A 27,400-nucleotide genomic window follows, 5' to 3' on the forward strand; every position below is an offset into this window, starting at 1 on the left:
ATTGATTCCCAATAATAACACATACATACATACATTTACATAAAGCAACATATTTGTCCTCTCTCATGTTGATAACAGTATTAAATACTTGACAAATCTCCCTTTAATGTACATTTTGAACAAATAAAAATTGTGACTAATTGCGATTAAATATTCTAATTGATTGACAGCCCATAAAAAAACGTAAAAGAAACAAATAATTGACTTAAGAAATCTTGATCGACTAAGACCAAAGTGACCGCTTAGTCGACTATGACGGAGCAGCACTTCTAATCGGCACATTCATCAGCCATTAGTGGAGAAAAAATAATAATGAAATGTGCACATTCACAGAGGAACTGTACAAGTTGTGCTCTTCACCTCCACCTCACGTGATGGACTCCATCAAAGACTCTACATTAGTTTTCTCATATTTGGAAGATCACCTTGACCATCCGCTGACAGAAGCCTCTGTTTTGGACTTAGGCCTGCTTTTATGTTGGTATTGATTAGCGAGGCTATCTCTTATCGATTCCTCCGCTGCACTACTACGTTTGATGGATTGATTGGCAGCCCGTAGCTAGAGACCAATTTGTCAAGGAGCATTGGACCTTGTCAGAGAAGAGCACCATTATGTCCCAATCACGGACGGCCAACAATCCCAGGGGGTGTGTGTGTGGGTAGAGAGCGTGTGGGTAGAGGGTATAGTGGTGTTGACTATTCACGGTTGGCTTGTGAGCCCTGAGTGTGTGCATTCCCCCGTGGGTTAGAGAAGCGCTGATTGAAGCCCACCTTAAAACGGAGATCAGACGAGGTTTCATCAAGTTGCCTTTCATTTAGCTTTTCTCTCGTTACGGGTTGGCCGTTGACATTCAAATAAACATGTTTGCATATGTTTCTTTTTTTTTCTATTTGTAACACAAGAGCTCCATCCTCCAAATGGCTGAGATTCAGCTGCTGCACATGATGATTTGTGCCCCCAGTAATTATACCTTCCCTCGTGCTGGGAGAGAGAGAGAGAGAGAAAGAGTTGGGAGAAAAAAACCTGTTGTTATTCTTAAATCCCCACTCGATGCTGGCTTAATCATTGTCTGCCTTGTCTTTGGAATAGCTGTAATTGAAACATTAGCTGTTCGGGTCTATATACAGCATGTGGGCGGATCGTGTTCGCCCTGTGGACGGATTTTAATCACAAGCCTCGATCACAAACCGAAGCAACTTGTGTATGCTTCACTTCCTCTCTTTTGTTTTTCTTTTTCTTCTTTTTTTCCCTCATTTTCTGAATACAAACGTGTATCTCATGTTTTAGATGCATCACTTTCGTGTGCATTTTACATCAATTCGCGTAGCGGATAAATCACTACGTCGAAAGCCCGTGTTGTGTTCGCAAGCGGGCTCCGTGTCGACTTGATACCTGCGATGTACTTAGTGCTTTTCAGCTACAGTCCCGGACCAAGAGACAAGCAACCAGAAGGAAGCATTTGCTCAAATGTATTGACCACTTTCATGAATTTTTCATCGGCCGCTCAAGGCGAATGCCCGCTGGGTGGGTTGATGAGATGAGGCGCCCATTCGATGCCGCTGACCACACACAACCCCCCCCCTGGGCTAGTGCCGCATTTTAAAGGTTTATCTCCTTGAACCTTTTAAACACCTGAGTGATACTGTACTTTAGAGGCCCTTGCCACATCTCTATCACCGCTATGACTCACCCAACATTAGACCTCAGGCCCAAAACTGCTTCTGACTGGCGTTGTCCTTGGCAACAACTTGAGAGCCACAGCTACTACTCCCTCTCTCTCTCTCTGTGCTGTCTATTTTTCAGCCTCGGTCTTTTCTACCATTCAATCTTGTGTGGTAACCTCAGATCAGGGTTGAGGAAACATGTTGATCTTGCACATATTTCTCTGCACAGGCAGGGGGGGAGGCAAAAAGGAGTCCGGCACTGTCAATGTGTGTCTCCTGAGACAACACACCTCTCAAAGCCAAATCCCACCAACCCCTCAAACCGCAACACCCCTCGCCTTCCGCTCAAATCCACATCCCACAGGCCCCCCAGCCCGCTCCCCAGCGGGTGGTCGATAGACAGACCTCTTGGGCTGAAAATGAGATGCTGACTCGTTCGCTGTTATTTCACCGCCCCCCATTGGGGCTGCTGATGGCACCTGATGGACTGAAGGAATGCACAGCGTCCCTGACACAGAACCATCTGCGGCGCATCATCGCAATCTCAGTTTTCTTTTGTCCGCGGCACAATCATAAATAACAAAACTTCATCATTAATGTGTTAAATTGTGAGGCAGAGCTGCTGTCTCTTTTGTTGGTGAAGAGCGAGTTGTCAAGGCTGACAAGTAAAGTCTCAGAGGCTTTTTCAGTTGGCGTATTACCACCAGTAATGGCACTTTTTTAAAGCCACACTTATTCATATTTCTATATTATCAAATGACTGTGGGTAATATGAAAGGAGTTGCTCAGAGGAACAAATCCACACAGACTTATGACCCTCAGTTCTCCTCGGCTTAACAAAGCATTTTCACATCTTTGTTTAACATTGTTTTGCTTTTATGATTGCAATTTTATGTTTTGCACTCTCGTTAACACATTTCTAGCTGCAGCAAGCAGCAAAAAAGCTCTGATAAACCGACTGTACCGTACATCTGCCCGGCACCAAATGGCACCAAAGTTAGCAACTAGCTGGTGAAAATAGTGGAGTATTTAGCTGCTAAAGATCCAGATTAAACCCTTGGAGTTAGCGGAGCAAAACTGAGCTAATACTGAAAATATATTCCTCGATGTGTCCAAAAATACGACTCCAAATAAATGCTAAGGTTGCTCAATATCTGCTGGATGTTAAGCCAAATAGTCAAATGTTATCTATCAATAATATGTCAATATTTTGTATACAGCTTGTTCCACCGCCCCCAAGTGGCCAAAAAATGTATTACTTTCGCTTTAATAAACAACAGGAGCCGGAAGACCATGCTGCTCGTTAGCTACAGCTATCTTGGGCGATTTACAGCTGGTGGCTCTAATAGACAACACATTGCTATTATCATACACATCCATACAAATCAGCTGTATAGATGTGTAGGATAATAAGCCTGTCAACAGAAATCTTACCTGAAGCTCACATTACAACAGTCTGCGCAGGTTTTTTTCCTTATATGTGCAGGCTGAAATTAGAACTTTGTGTTAGTATAAAGGTTTCCTGTCCATCAGAGTAGCTAATAAAAACTATTTACTGCTACTATTGCATCACAGAAGGTGTGCAAGGCTGATGAAATTCAACAAAATAAATGTTTAAATGCTTAAAAATCAACTTTTTACATGCAATGTTTTTGTTTTTAATTATTTTTGGGGCAAACAAGGCTGTAATTGCTACTATTTATTTTTTTTAAATATTTTTTTTTATAATTTATTATGTTTATTTATACTGTTAATGTATTGTTAGAATTGCATTTTTTTTTTTTTTTACATAGATGACCCTCACACCAAAGGGAAATGCTGTAATTCCTTTCTAACTGCTCATCTCTCTTCCCCTCCTTTTGTGTCTTTGCAGGGCCTACAGGAGGTCTGGCTGCACTACCCACCACACCCCCTGCAGGTTGGTTGAGAGATGTTTTGTTATTGATGTTTATTTTGGGCTAGGTGTGCCTCCCATTAAAACTCACCTCAAACCCCCGAGACACAAAAAGCGTCCTCCCATTTGAAGTTTTCCAGCCTGAATGTATGTTTTTTCTGGTGTGTGTGCTGCTGACAGAGGTGGGCAAGCTGTTAGTTATTTTGCCTGAGGCTGACTGAGTTCTTTATAGCTGTCACAAGGCCCCCAGTAGCCTTCCACTAGTCTTCAATGTTCTGCTGCCGTGTCTCGCTGCTCTCCATTTTGGTCGAGACCCTAATCCGCTTTTTCATTTCCTTCCGTCTCTCTTCCTCCTCGCCCGTTGCTCCTTTCTCTCCTTTCTCCATCATGGTGCTTTTTTGCACTCACCCCCTCTCCGTCTCTTCACTCTCCCTCTGTTCTGCCGTTCTTTTGCTTTTGCATGATCTGCCCAGAAACATTGAACATGTCAACAGTGTTTGTTTGAAATTAGGATTTGGAAGAAGAGATCAAAGATGCCATAACAGGATTACAGTCCCGGATCACATGGGGCCTCCAGGGACCGTCAGGCATCCTTCTCTCTGATGTGTTTGTGTGGAGAAAGTGTTTCTTTGTGTGGATGCCGAGACTCGTCTTTAAGCAGTTTATTCTCTTCATCCCCCTGCGTGTGCATGAGTGCGTCTTCATATGTACATTTTTGCATATCCATGTTTGGCCCAAAATAACATTGTGTTTCTGTTTATGTGTGTATACACTATATATATATATGTATGATTCCTCATCTTTGCCTCCTCACCTCTTTATTTTCATCCCCAAATGCTGAAGCTCCACAGAGCGCCTGGATGTTTTTTAGTTTGAGCTGCTCAGTGCTCAGAATAAACCCATTGTATCCAGCAGTCTATTTTCCTGGTGAGTTGCACAGCGGACGCCCCAGCGGTGGGCACCCTGGTCAGGGTGGAGCCCCGAGGTCAGCCCAACAACCGCTTTGTGGTGCGAGGGGGGAACCTCCGCAGTGTGCTGCATGAGTAGTCATTAGCCGCTTCTGAGCTGCGGCCTCATTACCACACACTGCGTGTGTCTGAGGTTTCCTTAGGGTGGTCCCCTGCCAGTGGGGTAACGCCTGTTAAATTGTGCCAACCTCTTGGTAGCTTGATAGCATCCTGACCTTTCGGCTTGAGATGATATAATCTAAGCAGTTTCACACAAGGAAAAAAAAACATCCTTATTTATTTAATTATTTATTCTGTAATTGATGAAAGGCCCTCAGGAGTTTAGGGTAGAACACTACGCCCAAAAGTGTTGCTGAGAATTAACAAGATGTCACCCCTCCCCCCCTCTCCTGCCCACCAAGACGAGGATGATAAAACGGAGGTGAAAGAGGAGCCGTCTTAATGAGGTTTGAGTGGATGGCAATGGCAGCGCGCCATGGCGTGGGTAATTATGCGTACACCCGTCTTTGGCATACACGCATACATTAGCCTCGCCACCGTCGTGCCTTACAGAGAGCAGTGGAATGCTTCATGGTTGACAGGCGGCACATCTTTATGTCTTTCGTGTTCGCTCGATTCGCACCAGCGCATCATCAACCCCGGCTCTCCACAATAATTTACCAAAACGTCATTGAGTCTGTATTTCAATATTTTTTTCTTTTGGTTTATTGGGGAGATACATGAGCGTCAAGGCTTTTTGGGCCTCAAATGACCTCGCCTCTGATTCTGCTTTCTCTCTGGACTGAGCTGAAAGTGATGCTTTGAAGCCATTTCAAAAGTGTTTTTTTATTTTTTTTTTACAACTGCTGTTGATTTTTTCCCCCTCTCTTCACTTCGTTTGAAGCCTTGCTGCTGGCCATTCCCCCTGAAGGATTGCTAGCGCCCGTGAGTGCTGAACTCGTCAGATGCCGTTAGTTGTGATGCATGACATTTAAACGCCTTTCGTTAATTAACAGAGGGGAAAAAATGGCAGAAACGAAATGTTTTTAAGGACGTATCGGAAGATGGAACCATGACATTACCGGCAGCACTCCAATTAAAATACTGGGTTTAAAGCTACATCTCTGCTCTATGCACTGGCTTGACATGGGAGACTCTGAGAAAGCTGTTTACTCTTCATTTCTTCATGAAAACACAAGACAAAGAAGATGCTTGAAAATGAAGAAAGTGGTCATCTTCCCCCCGGAGAGCCTTGGATGTAGCTCTCTTTATTCTTATTTTTGGGGCACTTTATGTACAGCTGAACGGAGCATGCTATCAGAGTCAATTTAAATGTGCTTTAGTTCCCTTTGAATGTCCACATGAAATTATGTGGCTCGATGTTTCTGTTTTCTTTGGAAAAGATGTCTTGGTCAAGCTTACAGTTGTTCCACGCAGAGACCAATTAGATGTTTCTAGCAGTCTAATTAATGCACCCATAAGGATATCTCTTGATTCAACAAACATGCACGCACATATTCTTTTAGCATACCATTTCTTTCTGTAATGAGCACAGACATGAGCAAATACTGTCGTCAAAGCGAGCCGCGTGTTTTTGCTGAACCCGTCTACCTCTTAACTCACCAAGCCCTGAAGCTGATGTTAAAGACATAATCTACAGGGATTCTCAAAACCAACAAGTATTCTTTCAAGACTTATCAACGTCACAAGGCCCAGGAGTCTCTGATATATAGCCTGCTTAAGACCAAACGAGACTTACAGTACGACTGAGTCACCAGAGATATTAATTGACCGTTTGAATCACCAGATTGAGAGAGAGAGGGGAAAAAAAGCGAGCTGTTTTACTTAAAACTTAATGACTGAGAGATTCCATCTGCTGCAGATCATCTGAGTTTGTTTTGAGGCGGAGTAAAAAAAACACACACTCTAAACAGGCCCTCAAGCAGCACATACTGTAGAGGTTCATTTCATTTAAGGAATTTATTTGACGCTCTTATGTGGAACGACTTCATTGAGCGAGGTTGTCAGGTTTTGTTTTTTTTGTGTTTCTGGTTCAAGGATTCTTGAAGTGGTCACGCTGCTTGTTAATGGACACATATTTTCTTCTCCTTTTGGTTTGGTTTTACTCTGTCATAGATTAATACCTATAATATACTTGCAAAAAGTATGCAACAGTGTATGACATACTATCACAAATAATGGATATTAAAAATATAGGACCATTTACTCATCTCTCCCCTATCAGCATGATATATAACTACAAATGTATGCAGATGACACTGTTGTATACACTCAAAACCAGCTGCCAAGCTAAACGTCACTAATTAATTTAGCATATTCCATATGTTCCCTTTGGCCCAGATGTCAAGCAAACATCTGTCTTCTGCAGAAGTCCAAGTCAGTCCTCTCCCACTCATGTTAACCTGTCCTTTACCTGTGTCCAGTTCAAGAAAAGCCAAAAGGCCTGCATTTTGGTTCACTCTCTGCAATTGGGTCCGATTATATTCTCACCGCAATCGAACTAGTCTGAGACTACCTCCCGCAAACGGTTTTGGACTGCCAGAGTATGATTACTGTGCTCACCACTACCCAAACGAACGAGTTTGAATTCGATTAAAACAGACTAAATGTTGGCTTTTGAAAGTGCCCTAAGAAAAATGCAAAACAAATGAAAACAAAAAAAGGTTAAAACCATTAAGTACAACTTGGCAAATTTTAGACATATTAGAAACTGTCTCTTTCTGGACTGGACTCTCACTGGCCAAGATGCATGCTATGATCCTTTACCATATGTCTTATTGCATTACATGTTGAGGACAGGCTGGTGAAACAGCCACAAGACCTCTTGAGTCCTTATGCAAACAAACTCTTAAAAAAAAAAAGCCATTGCATGTTGGTCACTGTAGGGTACTGGAGAAATACAATTTACTGAGCTTTGAGAATTTTAGATTATTTTTGAATTTGTGCCTGGTTAATAAAATGTTAAATGGCTTGGCCCCTCCTCCACTATGTGACTTTGTGTATACTCGCTCAGTAAATTCTATTAGAGCCTCAAGAATATCCTCTACACGAGATTGTACAATACCATTTTCGCCGCACTGCATTCGGGCAATCGGCTTTTTTCTGTAAAAGCCTCAGATCAGTGGAACACCCTGCCTGGCGATGTGAGGAGCTGCAGCTCTATCAGCACTTTCAAAATCAACTTAAAAAGTCTGTTAAAAGCTGCTCAGCTCTCTACTCACTGACCTTGAGTTCTGTCTTATAGTCGTCATGACTTGCTTTTATCTGACAAGCATACATTTGTGATGTGTTCCGTCTCGTATAACTTCTGTTTTTACTCTGTACTGTTTGTTATTGTCTTCTCTTTGTTTTGACCTGCCAAGGAACTACAGATGCAGATTAGTTTAAAGCTATAATCTGGTGAATCAGGTGCTATGTTTTTTCCTTGACCAGGTCCAGGAGCCTCAGACGGACAGGCAGCTGATTGAGACATCTCCAGTCCTCCAGAAACTGACCAGCTTCGAGGACTCTATTGGCATTTTGTTCACACACGTGCGTCTTCTGGCCAGAGCCTTCACTTTGAGGACTGTGGGCTTCAACCACCTCACCCTGTAAGTACGGTCACTGTTTTGTCTGTTGATAATGGAGTTACAGCCAATTAAAATGCAAAGCGAGGCACTGGTTGGCCAGATGCAATTTGCAAGGATGCTGCAGAACTAGCCCGACTGGTGATGAGGCATGATGCATTATAATATATATAATACGATCTGAGATGCGGGGAGTTTTATCATACGTCGAGCATTTTAAATTGTTTTATCTGTTGTGAATGCAGCAGCTTCCTCCACCCACATCATCATTATGTTTACCCCCTGCAGCCTATACATTTCCTCACAGTCACTAAGACTGCCTGTATAACAAGTGATGTCTTGTATGTCACGTTCAAAGCACCTTAGTGAAAGATTCTCTCTTTCGCTGCTTTTTAGCCCAGTCCCTAATCCAAGGGTTTCACAGCAGAGCGAGAGAGGCCCGAGGGACTCTGAAGTCCCCATATCTGTAGTCTGCCTCTACCTGGGAGGCCATAACCTCAGCGCCTCATGGGAAATGGGGTTTTTGATTCACTGGGTTGTCCTGAGCAGAGGGTTTAAAAATTCTCTTTTTCATTCATTGCAGCCACATCTCGTATTTGACAGATTTTTCTCTCTCATTGTCACACTTCAGTCCACCTTGTGAATTCCTGGATTCTCACTTAAATTAGGTTTTTATCCAAATTTAATTTAGACTAGGGATGTCACGATACCAGAAATTTAGTAGTCGATACCAATACCGGTGACGTTCCACGATTCTCGATACCAATTTGATACCATGTTAAAAACAAAAGTAAAAGAATGTACTTCAATTTTCACTCCTTTATTAATGTTTGCATACTGGTTTTTGTTGGGAATTCCCTTTCTAATATCTATAATTATCTATTTTATATTGCTGTGAAAACATCCCCAAAAACTACATTTTACAAGATTGCATTTGAACACATCATGATAACGTAAGAATTTACCTTCGTTCAACACTCATTTTTACTGAATAGAGTTTGAATGCACCATAATGTAATGGCACCTCCCGTTTTTGGCGGGATGAGAGTTAATTAACGTTAGCTGTTAGCAGCCGGTAAACAGCACAGTCCTGCACGGAGCTAACAGCTAACATTAACTAGCTCTCGTCCTGCATAATACTGCAGTAGTCCTGTATTTTGGTTTTTTTTCTTGGGGTTGTTTTTCTCTGTTAATTGCAACGTTTCATAGTGATGCTCTGGTGATTCAGCGCTGACATTGGACATGTTTTTTTCTTCTCAACCTTCCACTATGACATTTGTTCAATAGCCAGTAAAGTTAGAAACCTTCTACAGTTACGTCTTGAAATTGATTGGCCGGCTTGGCCTGTTTTCTAACAAACATGTCGTCATTGTGTAGCTCCAATTTCACCTTCCTCGTTCATCGTTAGAATGCAAGTTTTAAAAAAAGATTGCTGTTTTCATAAGAAAACGTCGTCACTAATGAGACTGTTCACTCAAATCTGAGGTGTTTCTGATCCGGAGTGTGAGAGCGCTATCTGCAAGGGAAGCTTAGCTCACTTCTTTGCTTTACAACACAACACAATAGTGAGTTTGACAGCTAAAGCAAATTAGCCTTGGCAGCACACCTCTGATATCTTATTGGCAGGCTGCACTCTGTAATTGCTTGCTTAGGTTTGCCACAAGGACATTGCTCTGTGTATGAGTGTGTGTGTCAGTGTGTGTCATGTACACACATTCACACATACAGTACACTGCTGTGTATGTTCTAATCCATCACTTAAATGTCAAAGCTCTCCCCACTCATGGTCAGTGAAGTCGATTAGAGGTCCAGAGGTTTGTCTCCCGCTGAGCTTTACTTTGAGGACTTTCCAACTCAAGGTTGATATTTTTATTCTAACTTGGCATCACATCCAATTCCTTTACTCGTTGTATTTGGTAGAAAAGGTGGAAATTGAACCCCAATGCATTTTTTATTTCACAGAATTGTATTTTCCTGGAGCAAAAAGGAAATAATTGATATATTTTCAGGGTAATTTATGTTCATTAGCTCGTTGGCGGCCAAAGGCAGGTTGACCTAAATAGAGCGGACTCACTTGAAAGCTGGAACTGAGCGACGGCTGACCATAAGGACCTAAGGTTATACCAAAGTAGGTCAGGCTGTCGTGATGGAGAGAAGAACGAGTTCGGATAACAGAAAGGAAGGTCAGACAATAAGGTAGGCAGCAGATGAGGTGACAGGACCCCAGGTTGGCCCTCCACTTCATGCAGAAATAGAGGACAGGGTGACCTATAAGACGACAGCACAAGAAGCAAGGGAAGGGAGTTGACCCTGTTTAGAGGCGGCGGAGACCGGAGGCTACTATCAGACAGCAGAAATGGAGAGCTGTGGCCCCCAGGCGCTGGGCTTCCTATCTCCTCTCACAGCGGAAGAGCTGGGTGTTGCAAGAATTTCACCGTCGGTGAAAAAAAAAAGATCCATCTCTTTTCAAGTTCAGTATTTGTGAAATGAAAGTGCACTTCGCTTTGCAACTTTGACAGTAGTTCATTGAAACATTTATACGAGTGCTGCGACTAACGATTATTTTCGTTCTTGATTGATCTGTCGATTATTTTCTCAATTAGTTGTTTGGTCTGTAAAATGTCAGAAAATGGTGAAAAATACTGTTTCCCCAAAGCCCAAGATGACGTCTTCAAATGTCTTGTTTTGTCCACAACTCAAAGATCTTCAGTTTACAGTCACAGAGGAGTAAAGAAACCAGAAAATATTCACATTTAAGAAGCTGGAATCAGAGAATCTTTACTTTCTTTCTTTAAAAAATTACTCAAATTGATTAATTGACTATTAATTTAAAAGTTGACAACTAATTGATTAATTGAATAATCATTGCAGCTCTAATTTATGCATGTTATATTTTACTAAATAGATTCAGGTTGTCCAAAATGAAAAGTTCAGTAAATGCAATGATTCTGAATTTTGCTATTATTTTTTTTTCTATGACAAATACATAAACAGTAATAACTTTAGCACACAGGCCTTGTTGCTGCTTCATTCTCAAATGCCATTTAGCAACCAGTTTCAGGTGGAAAATAATGTTAAATGATGATGATGAATTGCCATTGGGTTCGGTGATACCAATGTTTTCAATTACAGTACTTATACCGTATTTAAAGGAACAGTCTGTAGCATTTAGGGCAGGAGTCAGCAACCTGCAGCTCTTTAGCCCCTCTCCAGTGGCTCCCTGTGACTTTGACAAAAAATGATATAGAAATGAATACTTTTTTAACATTTTAACTTTCATTCATCAATGTTGTAGGCCTAAAGTGATTCTTACATTCTCCAACTGCAAAAAAGTGTAGCGTCTACACTGAATAATAAAATAAGTTTAAACATTTCAGTCAACTGAACTGTGTGTCAGAGCCTACGTACGTCTACGGCCCGGCACTTATCCTCTAATTTTGCGAATCCTCAATAACGTTGGCTAGTCTCGAGTTTCCCTAGCTACAGTAGGCACCCTCATCCACCTCCATTGGCTCCCGGTCAAGTCCCGCATCACCTACAAAATCCTCCTCCTCGCCTATAAATCCCTCAACGCCCGGGCTCCTCAGTACTTATCTGACCTCCTCCACCCCTACACACAGTCCCGGAACCTCAGATCCTCAGGCAGGGGTCAGCTCTCCATCCCTCACACAAGACTGCGAACTTTTGGGGACAGAGCTTTCAGTGTGACAGCCCCCACCCTCTGGAACTCCCTCCCCACAGAGCTCCGCAACGCACCATCTCTGGACACCTTCAAAAGACTCCTCAAAACCCACCTCTTCAACAAGGCCTATGGCCTCTAGCTACTGCTATGTTCCATTGTTGTGTTCTTTATGTCTTTGTTAAGCGTCCTTTGGTTTCTTGAAAGGCGCTATATAAATTGAAGTTATTATTATTATTAGGTTTCCAAATACAAAAAAAGAGAAAATTCTCCGAGGAAAATGGAGAATGAAATAGTGCGTGAACAGATTTGTTTGTTTTCTGCGGCGAGAAATTAGCAAACAACAAAGAAGGTAATTGAAAGACATTTCCAGAACAAACTCACTCTCAAGACTCTCTCCTCAAGATGATCCTCAATGTCCTGCCTCTCGTTTGCACCTGGGTCCTCTCTGCATTAGACTTAATATAGGCGGTGTTACCTTCATTATAAGGCTCAAATACGTTTTGCGGCTCCAGACAGATTGTCTCTTTTGACAGTAAAGGTTGCTGACCCCTGATTCAGGGGGATCTATTGGCAGAAATGGAATATAATACAATATCATTTCTACAGTAGCCCAGAATGGACAAACCAAACACTGGCTCTAGATAGGACCATTTGGCCTTTTCACATTTTCACGTCGGCCACCGTAGTTCTCAGTTGGTTACAATCTGCAACCTCACCGCTAGATGCTGCCACATCCTACACACTGCACCTTTAAACAAGACTCAAACGGTGCGATTCAAGACATCCTGACAATGAAAACTAATGTGAAAATATTTCACCTAATATGCTATTTGAAGAACTTTAACATCAGGTAGTCCATTAAATAGCTCGTCTATTCAGATTTGATATCTTTTGTACTGTAACTTTAAAGCCAAGGCGATATTTGTCCTCTGCAGTGAAAACACTTAATTCTTTGTCTGTTGAGTGTAATCCTGCTAAAATGGACCCTGAGATTTCATTATATTGAAGTACCATTTTGAATTTATATTGATCTTTTGATGTAGTAAAAGGTATTCTTATACCATACATTTTTTCTGTTGCCTTTACCCAAAACTATGTAGCTTCCCCAGTAACACTATGTGGAAAGCAGCTGCAGATTACACATTTGAACCTCACACATATGAAACAAGAACACTATTTCCCTAAGAAGCGAGAGGAAAAATGGCCGTAAAAAGATGGAGTGCTCCCCTCTTTTGGAGCGGGCAGCCTGTCGCCGCCTCCTCAGAGGGACTGTTAAAGGTATTTTAGATCAAAGTCAAAGGCGAATAAAGACCTCGGCTCCACACTTTACTTCAATTTCCCCCACCTTACTGGAGCATTGTGCCTCTGCTGTTGAAGTGAATAAGGCATGGCTCTTTGCGCCGCTTCACACAGCAACGCATTCCTCTTTGACCCGCTCTATCTCTCCCCTTTCCCCTCTATCTCTTCTCTCCTTTTCGTCTCTCCCTGTCACTCCGCTATTCTCGCTCTGCCTCCTATTGGACATGAAATTAGCTCACGCTCCACCTTCTCAATCTGTTTCTACCCCGGCATACGCTCTCTGGCATTCCTCCATCTCCCAGCTCACATACAGTATGCATGCTATGGATCTCCCGCTGCAAACCTGTTGACACGTGTGTTCGCATGTACAGTGCTGTAGAGCAGAATGAACGGGGAGTTCTCTCTCAGCGTCCCACCGGCCTCCGTTTCCCCTCCACCCCTCCTCCGCTCTACCACTCTCTGGTGTGTTGTGGCAGAGCCTTTTCATTAAGAAGCTCTGTGATTATTTTTAATGTGCGAGTGTGCGTCAGGCAGTGTCCATCCCTCCTAATGAAGCTCACTTCTGGACCTTAGAGACAGACGGAAATAAAAAAAGAAACTTTTCAAGTTCTTACCCTGCATTAACTCTATCTATCAAAAATACTGTCCTTTATGCAATATATGTTTGAATATTGAAGTGGGATATGGGCGACGAAGGCAATTTGAAGACGTCACAGTGGGCTGGGAAATTACGATGCACTATTTCAGGACATTTCATAAACTAAAAAGGAAAAAAATAATCCACAAATGAATTAGGGGTGTAAGAAAATATCGAAAATATTGAGTATCATGATTTTTTTATGAATTTTTGATTAATAGTTTATATACAAAAATATACTCAGTCAATACATTATTTAATTTGCAAAGATGTCCTCTTAGTGTATGAGCCCTCTGAAAGTCGTGCTATGATGTTGGATGTTACAGGGACAGTGATAAATGTAAATTGCATAAAAAATGTGACTTTTTTTTGCCCAGATTTTATGCATATGGTAGTGTTCTTTATATTAAGACAGTTTTCCTAAAATTAGATTTAAAGGGACTATTTGTAACATTCAGAAATGCTTGTTAACAGCGACAATCTGCTGTCTGAGTGAAGGCAAGCAGGCAGAGAGCGGCTACACGCGAGTGCACATATGCGTGCGCGCATGTGTCCCGACCCGGTGCATTTATACGCTTAAAAAATTACAAACAGTCCCTTTAAAAAAGTATCGCAATATATCGCGATATATTGAATGGTAACCCCTGTATCACGATACGTATCATATCGCCATATTCTTGCCGATCAGAGCCCTAAAATGAATCCATAAGATCAAATAATTGAGCAGTATCGTAGATCAGAGGCGGCGTGTGTTTGGATGTCAAGTTGGCAGAAAGTTTTTGTACACTTCCAGAAGTGCTGCTGTTGTAGTTTAAGTGACTAGAATTTATTCATTTCTCCATCCTCTCGTCGGCCCCTCTTATACAACAATGTGGGCGAGAGAGAAGTGATTACGGAAGCAAGCTGTCCTCTGTTAGTGGAAAAGTGGTGGAAGTGAGGTTCCTCCTCAGAAGTACTGTGGTTCTTGATTGAATTGAGTGATTGATTAGAACTTAAGCAATTAACCAATTAGGCAATCGAAAGAAAGTAATTGATAATACTTCATATAATTGATTAATTGTTTGTCTTTTCTTAAGTAAATTCCTAGTCATGGGAATTTGCTTTTCACTGTTTTATATCATTATGAACACCTAAGAGATGAATTAATAATTAAAGTAATTGAGAGTTGCAGCCCTGCTAACGACGCTCTAACTGCTGTTTCGCAGTCTTTAGCTCAGATCTCCTTGGCTCTGATCCGCTGCGGCTCATAAAAGGCAGAGGCGCCAGAAATCGGACAATAAACTTTGACCTTTTTCTCCTCTTTGATGTCAGCCTCCTCCTCGTCTTCTACCTCTGCATCTTTCTCTCTCATCTTCACACTTTCCCCTCCTGCGAGGAGCTCATATCTATAGATGGATATGTGCGCTGCTGCTGCTGCGACGGCTGCTGCTGCCGTATATACCTCCCTGCTTGTACTCACGCCCCCCCACCCGACACTTCCTGCCTGCTTGGCACAGCACCAGCCCACATCTGCAATGCTAATCTATAATTCTGTTTAATTAATGACCTGCCTTCCACTGATGGGGAGCAAGGCAGGAAGCTGCTGTACAGTATCACGGCGCTGCCATTAGCTTTTTCTAGGAATTGTTGGAAGTAGTTCTGCGTGCACGCTTGCTGCTTTTATGGGATTTTTGACAGGCACTCCTGCAGGTTTACCAGAGTTCTTTTTTAAGCATGTATTTTTTCCTCGTTTTTTTTTTCCATTTGAATTGCAATCAAAGCGTGGCGTTTCTCTTCAGAAGGGCTGCTACTTCAGGCAGCCTCCGAGTTGTCACACAGCTTGTCAGTGCAGCTGTTCCCAGAGGCCACCCATGAAATGTACATCAGCCGACTTCACCGTTTTCTGTTAAAAGACTAAAAGCCTGGTAGATTTGTGGAGAGAGCATGATGCCTTTCATGCCCCACTGATGTGTAGCGGTATAACCTCATGTGAAAACCTCCCGGTTACCTCTTTTTGCACAATTTCCCCCTGCCCTTCCACCTCACCGCCACTATTTCATTCCACACATATCTTTTTGTAACCCTTTTTTTTTGTTAATCCTCCTTTTCTCTGTTTACCTCCGTCCATCCATCCTTGCTTCATCTTGTCCAGGGGCCACAACCAGAGGATGGAGTTCCTGGGAGACTCCATCATGCAGCTGGTGGCCACGGAGTACCTCTTCATCCACTTCCCCGACCACCATGAAGGACATCTAACAGTAAGATCCAATCACTAAAATCGTTTTTAAATCACACACACGCGCTTTACAGGCTCCTCTCCCGCCCACAGACATGTACTTTTTTACATCTCCATCTCCATCTTTGCACCTGTGTTTCGTCTTTCTTCCGTCGTTTTTTGCTTCTTCTGTCTGAAGTTGCTCAAAAACCCGCTGTTCCCCGCTTCTTACTCGAGTTTACCTGAAATGAAGTCACAGCTGTGCTTTTGTGTTTGTGTGGGTGAATTTTTTTCTTTCCTTCCTTCCTTCCCATCAATCTTTGAATCTCCAAGTGCCAGCCAGGTATTCACCCCCTTCCTCTTTTGCTTGTCTCCACAAAATAACTTCCACTCCTCACCCCACACTGCGCCTGTATGTTCACTGTACTCTGTGTGATGGGTATTTCCATGAGACAAAATTGTTCAGTGGTTTTCAATAACACATCTTTGTCGGCGGATTTTTTTTTTTTTTTTTCTTCGCCCGAGCTGTCAAGCGTCTGAAAAAAAATGAAGTTGCGCATGTGAGCGAAGTTGCACGCCTTGTAACACCAGGTACAAAGCAAATGATCACACTTTGAACATGCAAGTCCATTTTCTGACAAGCGTCAGACGGCATTACGACTCCCCTCTTTTCATTCGAGCGTCTGCACTTCTCTTCAGAAGACCCGACTACTCGAGGCTAGAGGGATTGAACTGGGGCTAAACCTGAATAAGAACCTTTGCAGTTAGATATTTATTCGTGGATGTTCCTTATAGACGGGGAGGCCGTGACGTCATTTGTTTAAAAGCTTCCAGCGAGCTTTCGTTGAGAGACTGAAAGCTCCAGCTATATGCCCAAGAGTCAAGATAGGGTACATCTGAAATGGATTTCAAATCAGGGAGAAAAGTGCTCATTCAACTAGTGTGTGTGTGTGTGTGTGTGTGTGTGTGTGTGTGTGTGTGTGTGTGTGTGTGTGTGTGTGTGTGTGTGTGTGTGTGTGTGTGTGTGTGTGTGTGTGTGTGTGTGTGTGTGTGTGTGTGTTTGTGTGGCTCCAATTGCGAGGGCACATCACAGCAAGACAGATTCAGACAGTCATATTGCATTCTATTTGCTCTTTTCCGCGTCTTGCAGCTATATTTAACATGTTTGTGTTTTTCCTTTTAGAGACGTAAATGTACCTTTCCCAGTCTAACATGTTGTCTTCCGCTAAGCTCTGAGTCACAATGTAATATTTAACAGAGCAACGTGCAATCTCCCTGAAACATTTACTCTGCATTACCATCTCTGTGTTTGATGAATTATTCCATGCAGGGTTTTATTTTGATGTTTTTTGTGCGTGTAGTTTTGAGTTCATTTCTGACAGGTGGACATGGGACATTTGTTTGTCCACAGCTACTCCGCAGTTCGCTGGTAAACAACCGCACGCAGGCCAAAGTGGCGGAGGAGCTGGGCATGCAGGATTTCGCCATCACCAACGACAAAACCAAACGGCCGGTCGCGCTGCGGACCAAGACGCTGGCTGACTTGTTGGAGTGTATGTTCGCATCTCTTTGATTCGTTTGCAGAAAGAAAATCTTTATAGACCTTTATAAACCCCTACTCAACCTTTCTCTTGCATGTCTCTCCAGAATGTGCAGTTAAAGACGGCAGCATGAAGTACCATTATTGATTTCTTTGTTCCCTTTGTGTTAGATGTCAAACACAGTCACTTCTCCGCTGAAGACACGGGAAAGATGCTCCCTATGTGTGCTTAGTATGACTGGAGCAGTTAGCGGTGATTTTTGTCTTTCATTTTTTTTGATTCCGGCAGCTACAGCTGCCACAATGAATAAGATGCTCGTGGTATTCCACTTCAAGAGATTTTTGGAACAGAATAAGACATAATATAAAATCTGCCTAGTAAAATAAGTGGTTGGTGGAAGACATTGAGAGCTGGAGGGAAAATGATCTGCATTGTCCAGTGGTTGTTTTAACCGCCCTCGCTTAGGTAGACTTAACATCTCGCTTTCAAGATATTATACAAATTGGAGTGGGCAGTTGGCCTGGAAGGTACAGAGAGCCTCATAACTGAAGCATCACAAAATCCAAACTGAAAACAGACAATGTGGGTTTATCAACAGTGATAGCTGTGTAACAGCCTCACTCCTCTTTAGTTTCTATTCACCTGATTTTCAGCGGCGTTACAGTAGAAATGACTATGGGGGCGTAACTAGCAGTAAGCTTGTTAGTCACATAGGCGAACCATAGTGGCTAACAGCCAACGCGACTTCTTTCCAAAAGTCATTTGACTTCAATTTAGCAAATCTTGCTTTATTTTTCAACTGATATATTTAAAGGCAGGGTTGACGATGTTATCCAGTATACTCTATTTGTTATAAATGGTCTTTACACCCTGACAGCGATCCGTTACTGATGAGCTCTGAAAAAGGACCGTAGAAGAGCCGTCATCTGTAGCTGCTGTAATCCTGTAAAAACGTCTACCAATCACTGCCTCGCGGTCCGCTTGGAAAGAACCAATCAGATGCCTCCCTGCCTCCCTGCTCGTACTCTACCCTTGGCGTGCACCAGCCTGAACTCAAAGCGCGTCGCCGCTGCGCGTTTCCTGGAGAATGGAAGAGAAGAGTCAGCCCTGCAGTAGCACTGCCGTGGTTACTTGTCATGAGGTAGCGTTGTTGAGTTGAGGTCCTCTCTCCGCTCTGCGTCTGTGAAGTAGTTACGATGCGGCGGTGCTCGTGCATGTGTGTGACGGAGCTCCTGAGGCGATGCTACTCTCAAATCCTGCTAGCTTTCCAACATTGTCGACCCTATCTTTAATTAAAGTTAACTTTGCATTTTCTAAAATGTCCTGGCGGAGCTCTGGTACTTGTTGCGCTGTTCACGGCTGCACTAACAACCAGACAAAGCTACATTTGTGCTCTTCAACAACAGTGTGTTGAACATGCAAAAGAGTCTGTGTCATAACCAGTTAAAGGTTCCTTGTATTAAAGTTAAACTTTTACTGCATGTTCCTTCATTTCAAAACCACAATGAAAAGATTTAAGCCGTATGTGCTATGTCCAAACTGATATTAGGATGGAGGCAAGAGTGGCAGCAAAAGTGTGAAAAACAAAGAGAGAGAAAAGCATTCCAGGTCAGCGTTCAGTAGGCAGACCTTAATACACGAGCTTCATATCATTTGCCTTTCAAATTATCTCTCAAAGTTTGAGGCCAGAGCGGAGTTGATGACACAGGACGGGGGACGAGGGTCAGCGCTGGAAAATGAGAGCAGCCCTCGCCACATATGAACAGTCGTGCCCTGCAGCTACAGTAGACCCTCGCTGGCCTCCTGAAATATTACCTATTATTCCTCTCTCATGTCCCACAGTCTTAGTCGAGATGAGTGAATGCAGCGGCGGCCAATAGAAGAGGGAAAACAAAGAGACAGCCACGAGATGAAGACGACACCCAGCACCTACTGCTTACATTTCAAATCTTTTTCCAGTTCAGTTAGACTGCCGGTTACTCTCAATTCAGCTTGACATACAGCTTTATCTTATATATATATTATATAGATGTTTCTGTGAACTCTGTGTGGCCCTCGCTTTACCACTTTACTGTTTGATGGAAAAAGGCAGGGAACTAGAGAGCCATCTTTTTCAATTGTTTACATTAACATCAGAACCCCTCCCTATGGAGGCCCACAGCCGAGGTTTGTCCTCTGGTCTCTGTTAATGTTGACTTTAGGAGCAGGAAGAGAGCCAACTCTTAAGTTAACTATCTTTTTTTTAGCTTTATTTGTTTATAATTACTGTCTTTCTTTCCCCGTCTGCAGCTTTCATCGCAGCCCTCTACATTGATAAAGATCTGGAGTATGTGCACACCTTCATGAACGTCTGCTTTTTCCCCCGCCTGAAGGTGAGCCCCTATTGATAGTCATTCACCGCTCGCCTCCTGATCAATGAGCCGCTCAGCCGGGCACCTCAGAGAAAAGGGAAAGAAACCGGGGAGATGATTAGGAGGGGAGCTAATGGCCGGGCCCTAATGGTGCTAGCATTGACGCGAGAGCTGAAGTGGTGCTCGGCTGTTGAATGACTCTCGCGACGGCAGGCTTTGATCGCTATTTCAGCGACCTTTAATGGGAATCGCAAGTGTCGTCAGTCTTTTTCTATTGGTCCAAGAAGTGCTTCGGGCTGTTGATGGCGTCCACTTCGGGAGTGATCCAGGAGTTGGATAAATGGAGTAAACTTCAGTCAAGACTCCCACGGCCAGATGTGAGTGAGGAAGGACATCTTATTCTCAAGCACCATCGGATTGTCCAAATATAGACAGAAGAATGCCATTTCCCATTAATAGAGCCGTGGTAAAAGACACCAACTATCTGATACCTAAACGGGCATGCGCACAATGTACCCACACAGCGTGGACCTCTCCTTGTGAAGCTGCTGCAGTGGTCTGATATGCCATGCTAATTGCTGTCTTGGTGTACCTCTCCAGGGAGAATCCCCAGCTCTGGAGGAGCTGAGCTTTGCGTCATGGTCGCTGCAAGAGAGCACCTCATTTCCACTTCCAAGAGAAAAGTTGTGAAACAGCCAGCACGTCTCCTTACATAGCCTTCTGGAAACCACAGTGTTGCACACTGTGCTGCTTCATCCAATTTGGATGGGAATAGAGGAGGCAAAAAGCGGGGACATAAATGCTCCTTTCCTTATGTTCGCTCCTTTTCCTTATGAAATAAAGAGCGTAGCGTATAGCTAGCTCTTTTGAAGAGAGTCTAATTTCTCTGCTTTAGGCTGAAGGGGTAAAGATGCCCCCCAGAGAGAGGAAAAGTGGGAAGGAGAAAAATGGAAGTACAGCGCGAAAGCAAGAACAGCAGAGATGGAGGGGCGCAGTAAAGCGAGAGAGTAGGAGAGCGCGAGCAACAGAAGCAGAAGCACTCTTTGTAGAAAATTAATAGGAGCAGACAGTTCTGGATTCAAAGTCTGCCTTTTTATGACAAGGCTGCCTCCCTGTTAATGGAAGGGCTTTTAGAAGTCCCCCTTGGATAAGAGAAATGTATCAGGGCTGCACACCTGGGAGACTCCCAGGCGCTCTTTATATCTGGCCGGGGATTGGCTTTTGTCTTAAGTAGCCTGTGATTTGTACTCACCGTGAAGACACAGATGGAGAGCCAGTCAGGGAGAGAGCAAATAAGTGAGAGCGAAAGGAGGGGAGGGGAAAAATGGTGGAGAGAGGGTCATGGCAAGAATGAAATAAAAGCATGAGCTGCGGCTGATTTTTGTTTCCTACGTTTCTGATTCTTTGAAAAGAAGTTTGTGAAATAAGGAGTTTGATTCCATGTGTGTTTGGTTTGTGTGTTGTAGGAGTTCATTCTGAACCAGGACTGGAACGACCCAAAGTCTCAGCTGCAGCAGTGCTGTTTGACCCTGAGAACGGAGGGCAAGGAGCCTGATATCCCGCTGTACAAGTAAGACCCCAGGAAACACAGACACAAAACCAGTCATTTGAAGAAAGCACTGATTTTGAATTTTAGGAAGTAAAACAATAATTTGATCTGTTAAGAGTGACATTGTGTTTACCCTGAGTTTAGGTTGGTAGCCTATATAGTCGCATGAGGGTGAATTAGTGACTCTGTGGCTCACTAAAATCTACTATTTAAATTATTTATCCTTTACTTTTAACTAACTATTTCACCCATTAATCCTTTACTTTTAGGGAACTATTTCACCTATTAATCCTTTACTTTTAGGGAACTATTTCACCTATTTATCCTTTATTTAAGCTAACTATTTCACCTATTTATTGTTTATTTTAGCTAACTATATTAACATTTAATCAAATACTTTTAGCTAACTATTTCAACTATTTATCCTTCACTTTTAGCTACTGTATCTTCTGTAACCATTAATCAGTTACTGTAAGGTAGCTATTTGAACCATTTCATTCATTTTTAGCTATCTATTACATCTATTAAAACCACTTTTAGCTATCTAACTCAGACTCAATATGTGGACATATTCTTTTTATACAGATTTTAATTGAAATGTGTTAATTAGATGCTCAACAATCATTGGTCTAACACACCCAGAGACATTAAAGGAATCGTTACCTCTCTAGACAGTTCTTGCATACACTCATGCACGTGTCCGCTGAACATACAAGAGAAGAAAAGGTCCCGTCCCTCTTTTCAGCATGAACCCATCTACCGTTGAGATGTGTTCAGTCAGGCATCACATGGGCCACAATACACATTGAGAGAAATGAAATGGCGCAAACATAATTTACAGGACTTTTCTCTCTTCGCCATCGGTCCCTGAACATTGTGAATAGCTGTGTAAAGGTCTCTGTTGTTGTGATACATAAACACACCCAAAGAGACCTCTTATTTGACAAAAGGTCAAGGAGCAAGTGTCATTTAACAGAATGCTTTTTGAGAGCTGCCATGAAGCAGTGTGTTTGTCGCCATGGAAACTGACAAACAGTGTTTTTCTGTGAGAGAGAAGAAGAAAAAAAAAAACGGGGTCAGGTGAACGCACAAGGGCGGCTGGATACGGAGCAGTTCCATGTACGCCGAGTCCTTGACCCGGCGTTTAATCAGTTCCCTCTTCCTCCCTTTTCTCTCTTCCTTGTATTTCTTTGAATGCGTTTTCAGAGCTCCTCTTTTTATTATTCCGTCTATCTGCCTGATGGATGGTGATTTTTGACACAGCACAACCCTGACACTACAATCAACACTTCCCTCCAACTCTGTTGTCCACGAGAACGTGAACGAGAAACAGATAGAGCCCTCTGGGTGACTTGAATTTAAACACACATACATACGTACAAGGGGTGTAAGAACATATCGCAATATCATGTTTTATGATGACTGTATTGATTCTCAAAAACACTATCGATCTTTAATTAATAGTTTACATGCAAAGATTAACTCAGTCAATACTTTATTCATTTTGCAAAGAAAGATGCATCCTCTCAGTGTTTGACTGTGATAAATGAAAATGCAGATCCCTCTGTTCTGACTGCATACAAAAGTACTTTTTTTTTACTCAGATTTTATGTACATGGTGTGTTCTTTATACTATGACACTTTTCCTAAATTAGATTAAAGAGATGTCAATATATCGCCTTACTTACAGTATCACAATATATTGAATCTGTATCGTGATCGTATCGCCAGATTCTTGCTAATACACAGCCCTAATAATAGTCCACCCCAATATCACGCCAAAGCATGCAATAGACCCGCCTGTCCACCAGAGGACGGCGTGTCAGTGTCACGCTTTGCCTCGCAGAGATGTGAATATTTACACGCCTGTATTAACGTGCAGTATACCAGCAGGGGGCAACAAAGACACTGACTTAGACTTCGGCAACAAAACTACTTTGTGAAGTTTGGGGGAAACGTCATGGTCACTGACGGCAAGAAAACCACTTAGTTAGATTAAGTGAAAGCGTCATAGCTGGGCGTTAAAATAAATAAGTAAACTAAGAAATGTAATGTTAGTACGGGAAACACGTGACAAATGTCGCTTACGTAAAACAAAACAAAACAAAACACGGTTCTCCCGCATTAAAGTCCTGTGTTTGTTTGACCCGCCCGCCAGCCATAAGTGGTCTTTCTCACTTTATATCCTACGTAACTAGCTCTGAAGTTAGACTTCTGTCACTACACAACACGTGACAGCCGTCACTTCATGTCTTGGCGACACAAAACGTGACACTGAGACGTTTTCTTCCGGTGGACGGGCGGGTCTATTACACGCAAATACCTAGCCACCGCTGAATTTGAGCCTTTTTTATTTACCTTTATTTATTCAGGGATAGTTTCACTGAGAGGAAGCCTCCGTCTTTTGCCGGATCCCATTCGCACAGCTCCACACTTTCACACCTGGAAGCTGCCCAGTACAACCACAGTCTGATCTGCTGACCGTTGAGCAGCTCCAACTGGAGCGGTCGGGGGTTAAAGGCCTTGCCCAAGGACACTTCAGTAGTGGCTTTTGCTACATCCTTGAGTGCAATTACTACTCACTTTGTCCTGTTCAACGAATACACAGGAGCGTCCGATGATCTTGACAACGTCCTCATGGGATGGCTTGACCCGTTGGTCGATAAGCCAGAATCATAGATCAGATGTTGACGGCAGATGTTGACGTCAAGACTGTAAATGGACTGCGTATTGTATAGTGCCTTTGTGGACAAAGCACTTTACAATGTGCCTCTCATTCATACATACAAGGCGCCGGACTGCCCATCAAGAGCAACTCGGTGTTCAGTGTTTCGCTCAAGGACACTTCGACGTGCGGATAGGAGGAGCCGGAGATTGAACCGCCAACCTCGTGATTAAAAGGCGACCCGCTCGCTTCTGAGCTTCCGGCTGCCCTCTGTCAGACCGTCTTAAGGGTCTGTCTGGGTTCTGTTTACAAGTGTGAAGAGCAGAGAAACAGAGGGTGAGACAAGAGTGTGACAGAAAGCGACTAAATGACCGAGGGAGGGCAGGAAAGGACACAGAGAGGGGGGAAGGAAAGGAGTCAATGCACCGAGCCCCCCTCGCTAAAGGTTCCCTTGTGAATGTGTCTGGGCTGATGACAGATTCGCACCTCAACCCCAGCACCATCACTTTACTGTACATCTCGTCTGAGCAGGACACACCGGGGAGCAGACACACACACACTTTGGCATTGTGTGGAGAACGGGCCTGCGAGTCGCTGCTTTTAGTGCTCGCTGCAGCTCATACAGAACCCTCTACGGTGCCGTTTTCTTCTCCCTCGCACACTTCCATCTGTGCGCAGCCTTGAAGTTGACAACTTCCCAACAGCTCACACAGATTTTTTTTATTCCGTCTCGTTTTGTGTTATTTTAGCAGCGTGATAATTCCAAGCGACACGCTCTCCCTGTTGAGAGTTTGGCTAAAACGTCGCTCACAAGAGTCTTATTTGCTCGACGCGTGCCATGAGCGCTTCATTCGTTTGTGAGTGAGGAAAAGAGGGGGGGGGCTGAATTATTGATAAAGTGTCATAAGTGACCACATTGCATTAAAAATGGATTGCTCTCCTGAAATAAGTAAATTGTCTGTGAATAATTTAGGTGTTTCACAGCTTGGGTCTGAGATGTTTATGCTAATGTTAACATTTCAAACATCTCCCAAGTTTAGTCTGCTGTCTTGTTCTCACGTCCCCGCAGATATGTGACAAAATAGATTTTTTTCTCTCTCTTAAATGAGGTACATCTATAAATTAGTTAAAGTGATATTCTGTTGTCATCCATCTCCTAGATTTGTTTGGCTTTTTCATTGTTTACCCTTCCAGCTCACCAAAGACTTGTGTCTCTCATTCTTTTGTTTCAGTTCCTCTCCCAACATGTCATTCTTTAACCAAACACAGATCTCGGTATCTGAAGCTGATGGGTGTTGGGGAGTTATGGGAGGCTTTAAAAGTTGTTTATACGTCCCTCAGATGGCTTCTGCGCGCTCTCAAAGCACGCTGCCGAATCAAAGCTCTATTCCCTTCCTCTCAACCCGCCGCTTCAGATGAATTATATTTGTTCCAATTGAAAACTTTTTTTTTTCCTCACCTCCCTATTTCTTGTTATTTCTCTGAAGGACAACGTCCCCGTGTGTCCTTGTGCCTTTTCTCCTGGGTATTATTATTATTTCTCAACTCTACTCCTCCCTGTCATCCCATATTTTCTCTGTGTTTGAATCCTCAGGACTCTGCAGACAGTCGGGCCCTCGCACGCTCGCACCTACACCGTCGCCGTGTATTTCAAAGGGGAGCGAATCGGCTGTGGCAAAGGCCCAAGGTGAGTAAGACAAGTACAATATAATAAGACACAACAGGACAAGGGGAGCTTCCACTTCTCAATGCACCGCTAATGGGCTCCAGAATAATGGCTGTGCTTTTATTGATGATGTTTATTATAGCAATTAAGCTCTCGTTGGCCTATTCTATCGGGAGAGACATTATGCAGAATGAAAATGAATCGATTCATTATTGATTTGACGTAAATTGTGTTATGGAAATATCACTTTGTACAAGATGAAGAATCTGTGATGAGGCGACGCCGTATCTGGGGCTGCATTTAGGTCCACGTGGGATTTTGTGTTCACAGCAGGACGGCGTTTTGTTTTGTGTTTGTTTGTGTTTTTGCACGTCCTTTGTGTGTGCTCACACATTCATGCTTTTGTAAAGTAAAGAAAGTGAATCTCTGCGCAACGGGCCTTTTCAGGGTTGGAGGGGTTGACAATAAAGCTGCTGCTGAGCCTGCGAGAAATGAAACCTAAATCCATCAAACATCTTTCACCACCCCTCCCCCACATCCCCCCCCTCCACATGTGGAAATCCCCCTCCACGGCCCCCTACTTGAAAGCGCTCTCTCTTGCTCTAAGCTGGCGATAAGTTTGTCCCTTCCATAGGATCTTTGACAGCTTACTGTTTTTGTATTTACATGACTTAAGCTCCCAGCCACCTCCGCTGCCGGGCTATGATCACGCAGCACATAATATATACGGAGGGACGGCGAATCGCAGGCGTAAACAGTGCCCGGCGCCGAGCCGCCAATAGGCTTACCTTTTTGAAATGTGTGCACTGTGTTACCTGGGATTGTTAGGCAGAAAGGGCTCTTTCAAAACAAACAGAAAGCACTTTTGATAATCCTCTCAATATTGGGCCTGGATTTTTTTTTGACAAACTAAAAAAAAAAGGACGTTTTGAATATGTTAAAGACCTTTTCTCTCTGTCTCCCTCTCTCTGTCTCCTTTTTAAAATATTTCTAATCTAGCATCCAACAGGCGGAAATGGGAGCTGCGATGGATGCGCTTGAAAAATGTGAGTTGTTTGGCATCATGAACCCCTCCCCACACACACACACACATATACACACTTTAAGCCTTTCACACGCTTTCTGCCTCAGTGTTGAGTATTAGCCTTGGCTGTACAGTATGCAAGATGGCTGGCAGAGAGCTGTGGCCTGACCAGCCGGTTGGCTGCGACATATAGGACATTAGGCTGTTTGAAGTGCTAGCCCAGAGCATAGGCATGGGACCTAGCCAGAGATGGAGAACCAATAAAACAAGGACGGTGGGGGGACGCTAAGCACACTCGACCGTGTCGATCATCCCGAGGGACCAGCGGGAAAGTTTGTGTCGAGGGGCCGCGCAAAGTTTGTGTTGTTGTGTTTTTTCGAGCCCCTTTCACGAGAGACCACGAGAGCCAGGCTCCACACTCTGAGCGACTCTCTTGTGCTCGCCGCTCCTCTTCAGATTTTGAAGGAGTGCGGCTGATGTGGCTCCCTATGTGCTGCTTCACTCCTTGGCTGTTTTTCATCTTGTCATCAACCACCACTTAAGGAAAATAGATTTTTTTTTTAGGCATTTACAATGTCTCATTCGCTGCCAAGTAAAAATACAATTACAGGGCTCTCAGAAAACGCATCCACGAGCCATCCTCCATCATCTCCCGTGCGCCTCTTACAGTCAATGCATATGTATGTGGATGCATAATAT

General features: G+C 43.3%; 1 protein-coding gene across 2 annotated transcripts in view; it reads left to right on the top strand.

Moving 5' to 3' along the window:
- Positions 1-27,400, top strand: part of drosha (drosha ribonuclease III) — a 106,949-nt gene that overhangs the window by 69,589 nt on the left and 9,960 nt on the right. For both annotated transcript variants that reach the window (XM_037757115.1, XM_037757116.1), the window contains exons 24-31: positions 3,539-3,583; positions 7,960-8,117; positions 15,843-15,948; positions 17,317-17,458; positions 19,736-19,818; positions 21,264-21,367; positions 25,606-25,698; positions 26,677-26,723. In XM_037757115.1, coding sequence (XP_037613043.1) covers positions 3,539-3,583; positions 7,960-8,117; positions 15,843-15,948; positions 17,317-17,458; positions 19,736-19,818; positions 21,264-21,367; positions 25,606-25,698; positions 26,677-26,723 — 778 coding nt within the window. The remainder of the gene's footprint in view (positions 1-3,538; positions 3,584-7,959; positions 8,118-15,842; positions 15,949-17,316; positions 17,459-19,735; positions 19,819-21,263; positions 21,368-25,605; positions 25,699-26,676; positions 26,724-27,400) is intronic.

The sequence above is a fragment of the Sebastes umbrosus genome, chromosome 21, assembly GCF_015220745.1.
Source record: "Sebastes umbrosus isolate fSebUmb1 chromosome 21, fSebUmb1.pri, whole genome shotgun sequence".
Lineage (NCBI taxonomy): Eukaryota > Metazoa > Chordata > Actinopteri > Perciformes > Sebastidae > Sebastes > Sebastes umbrosus.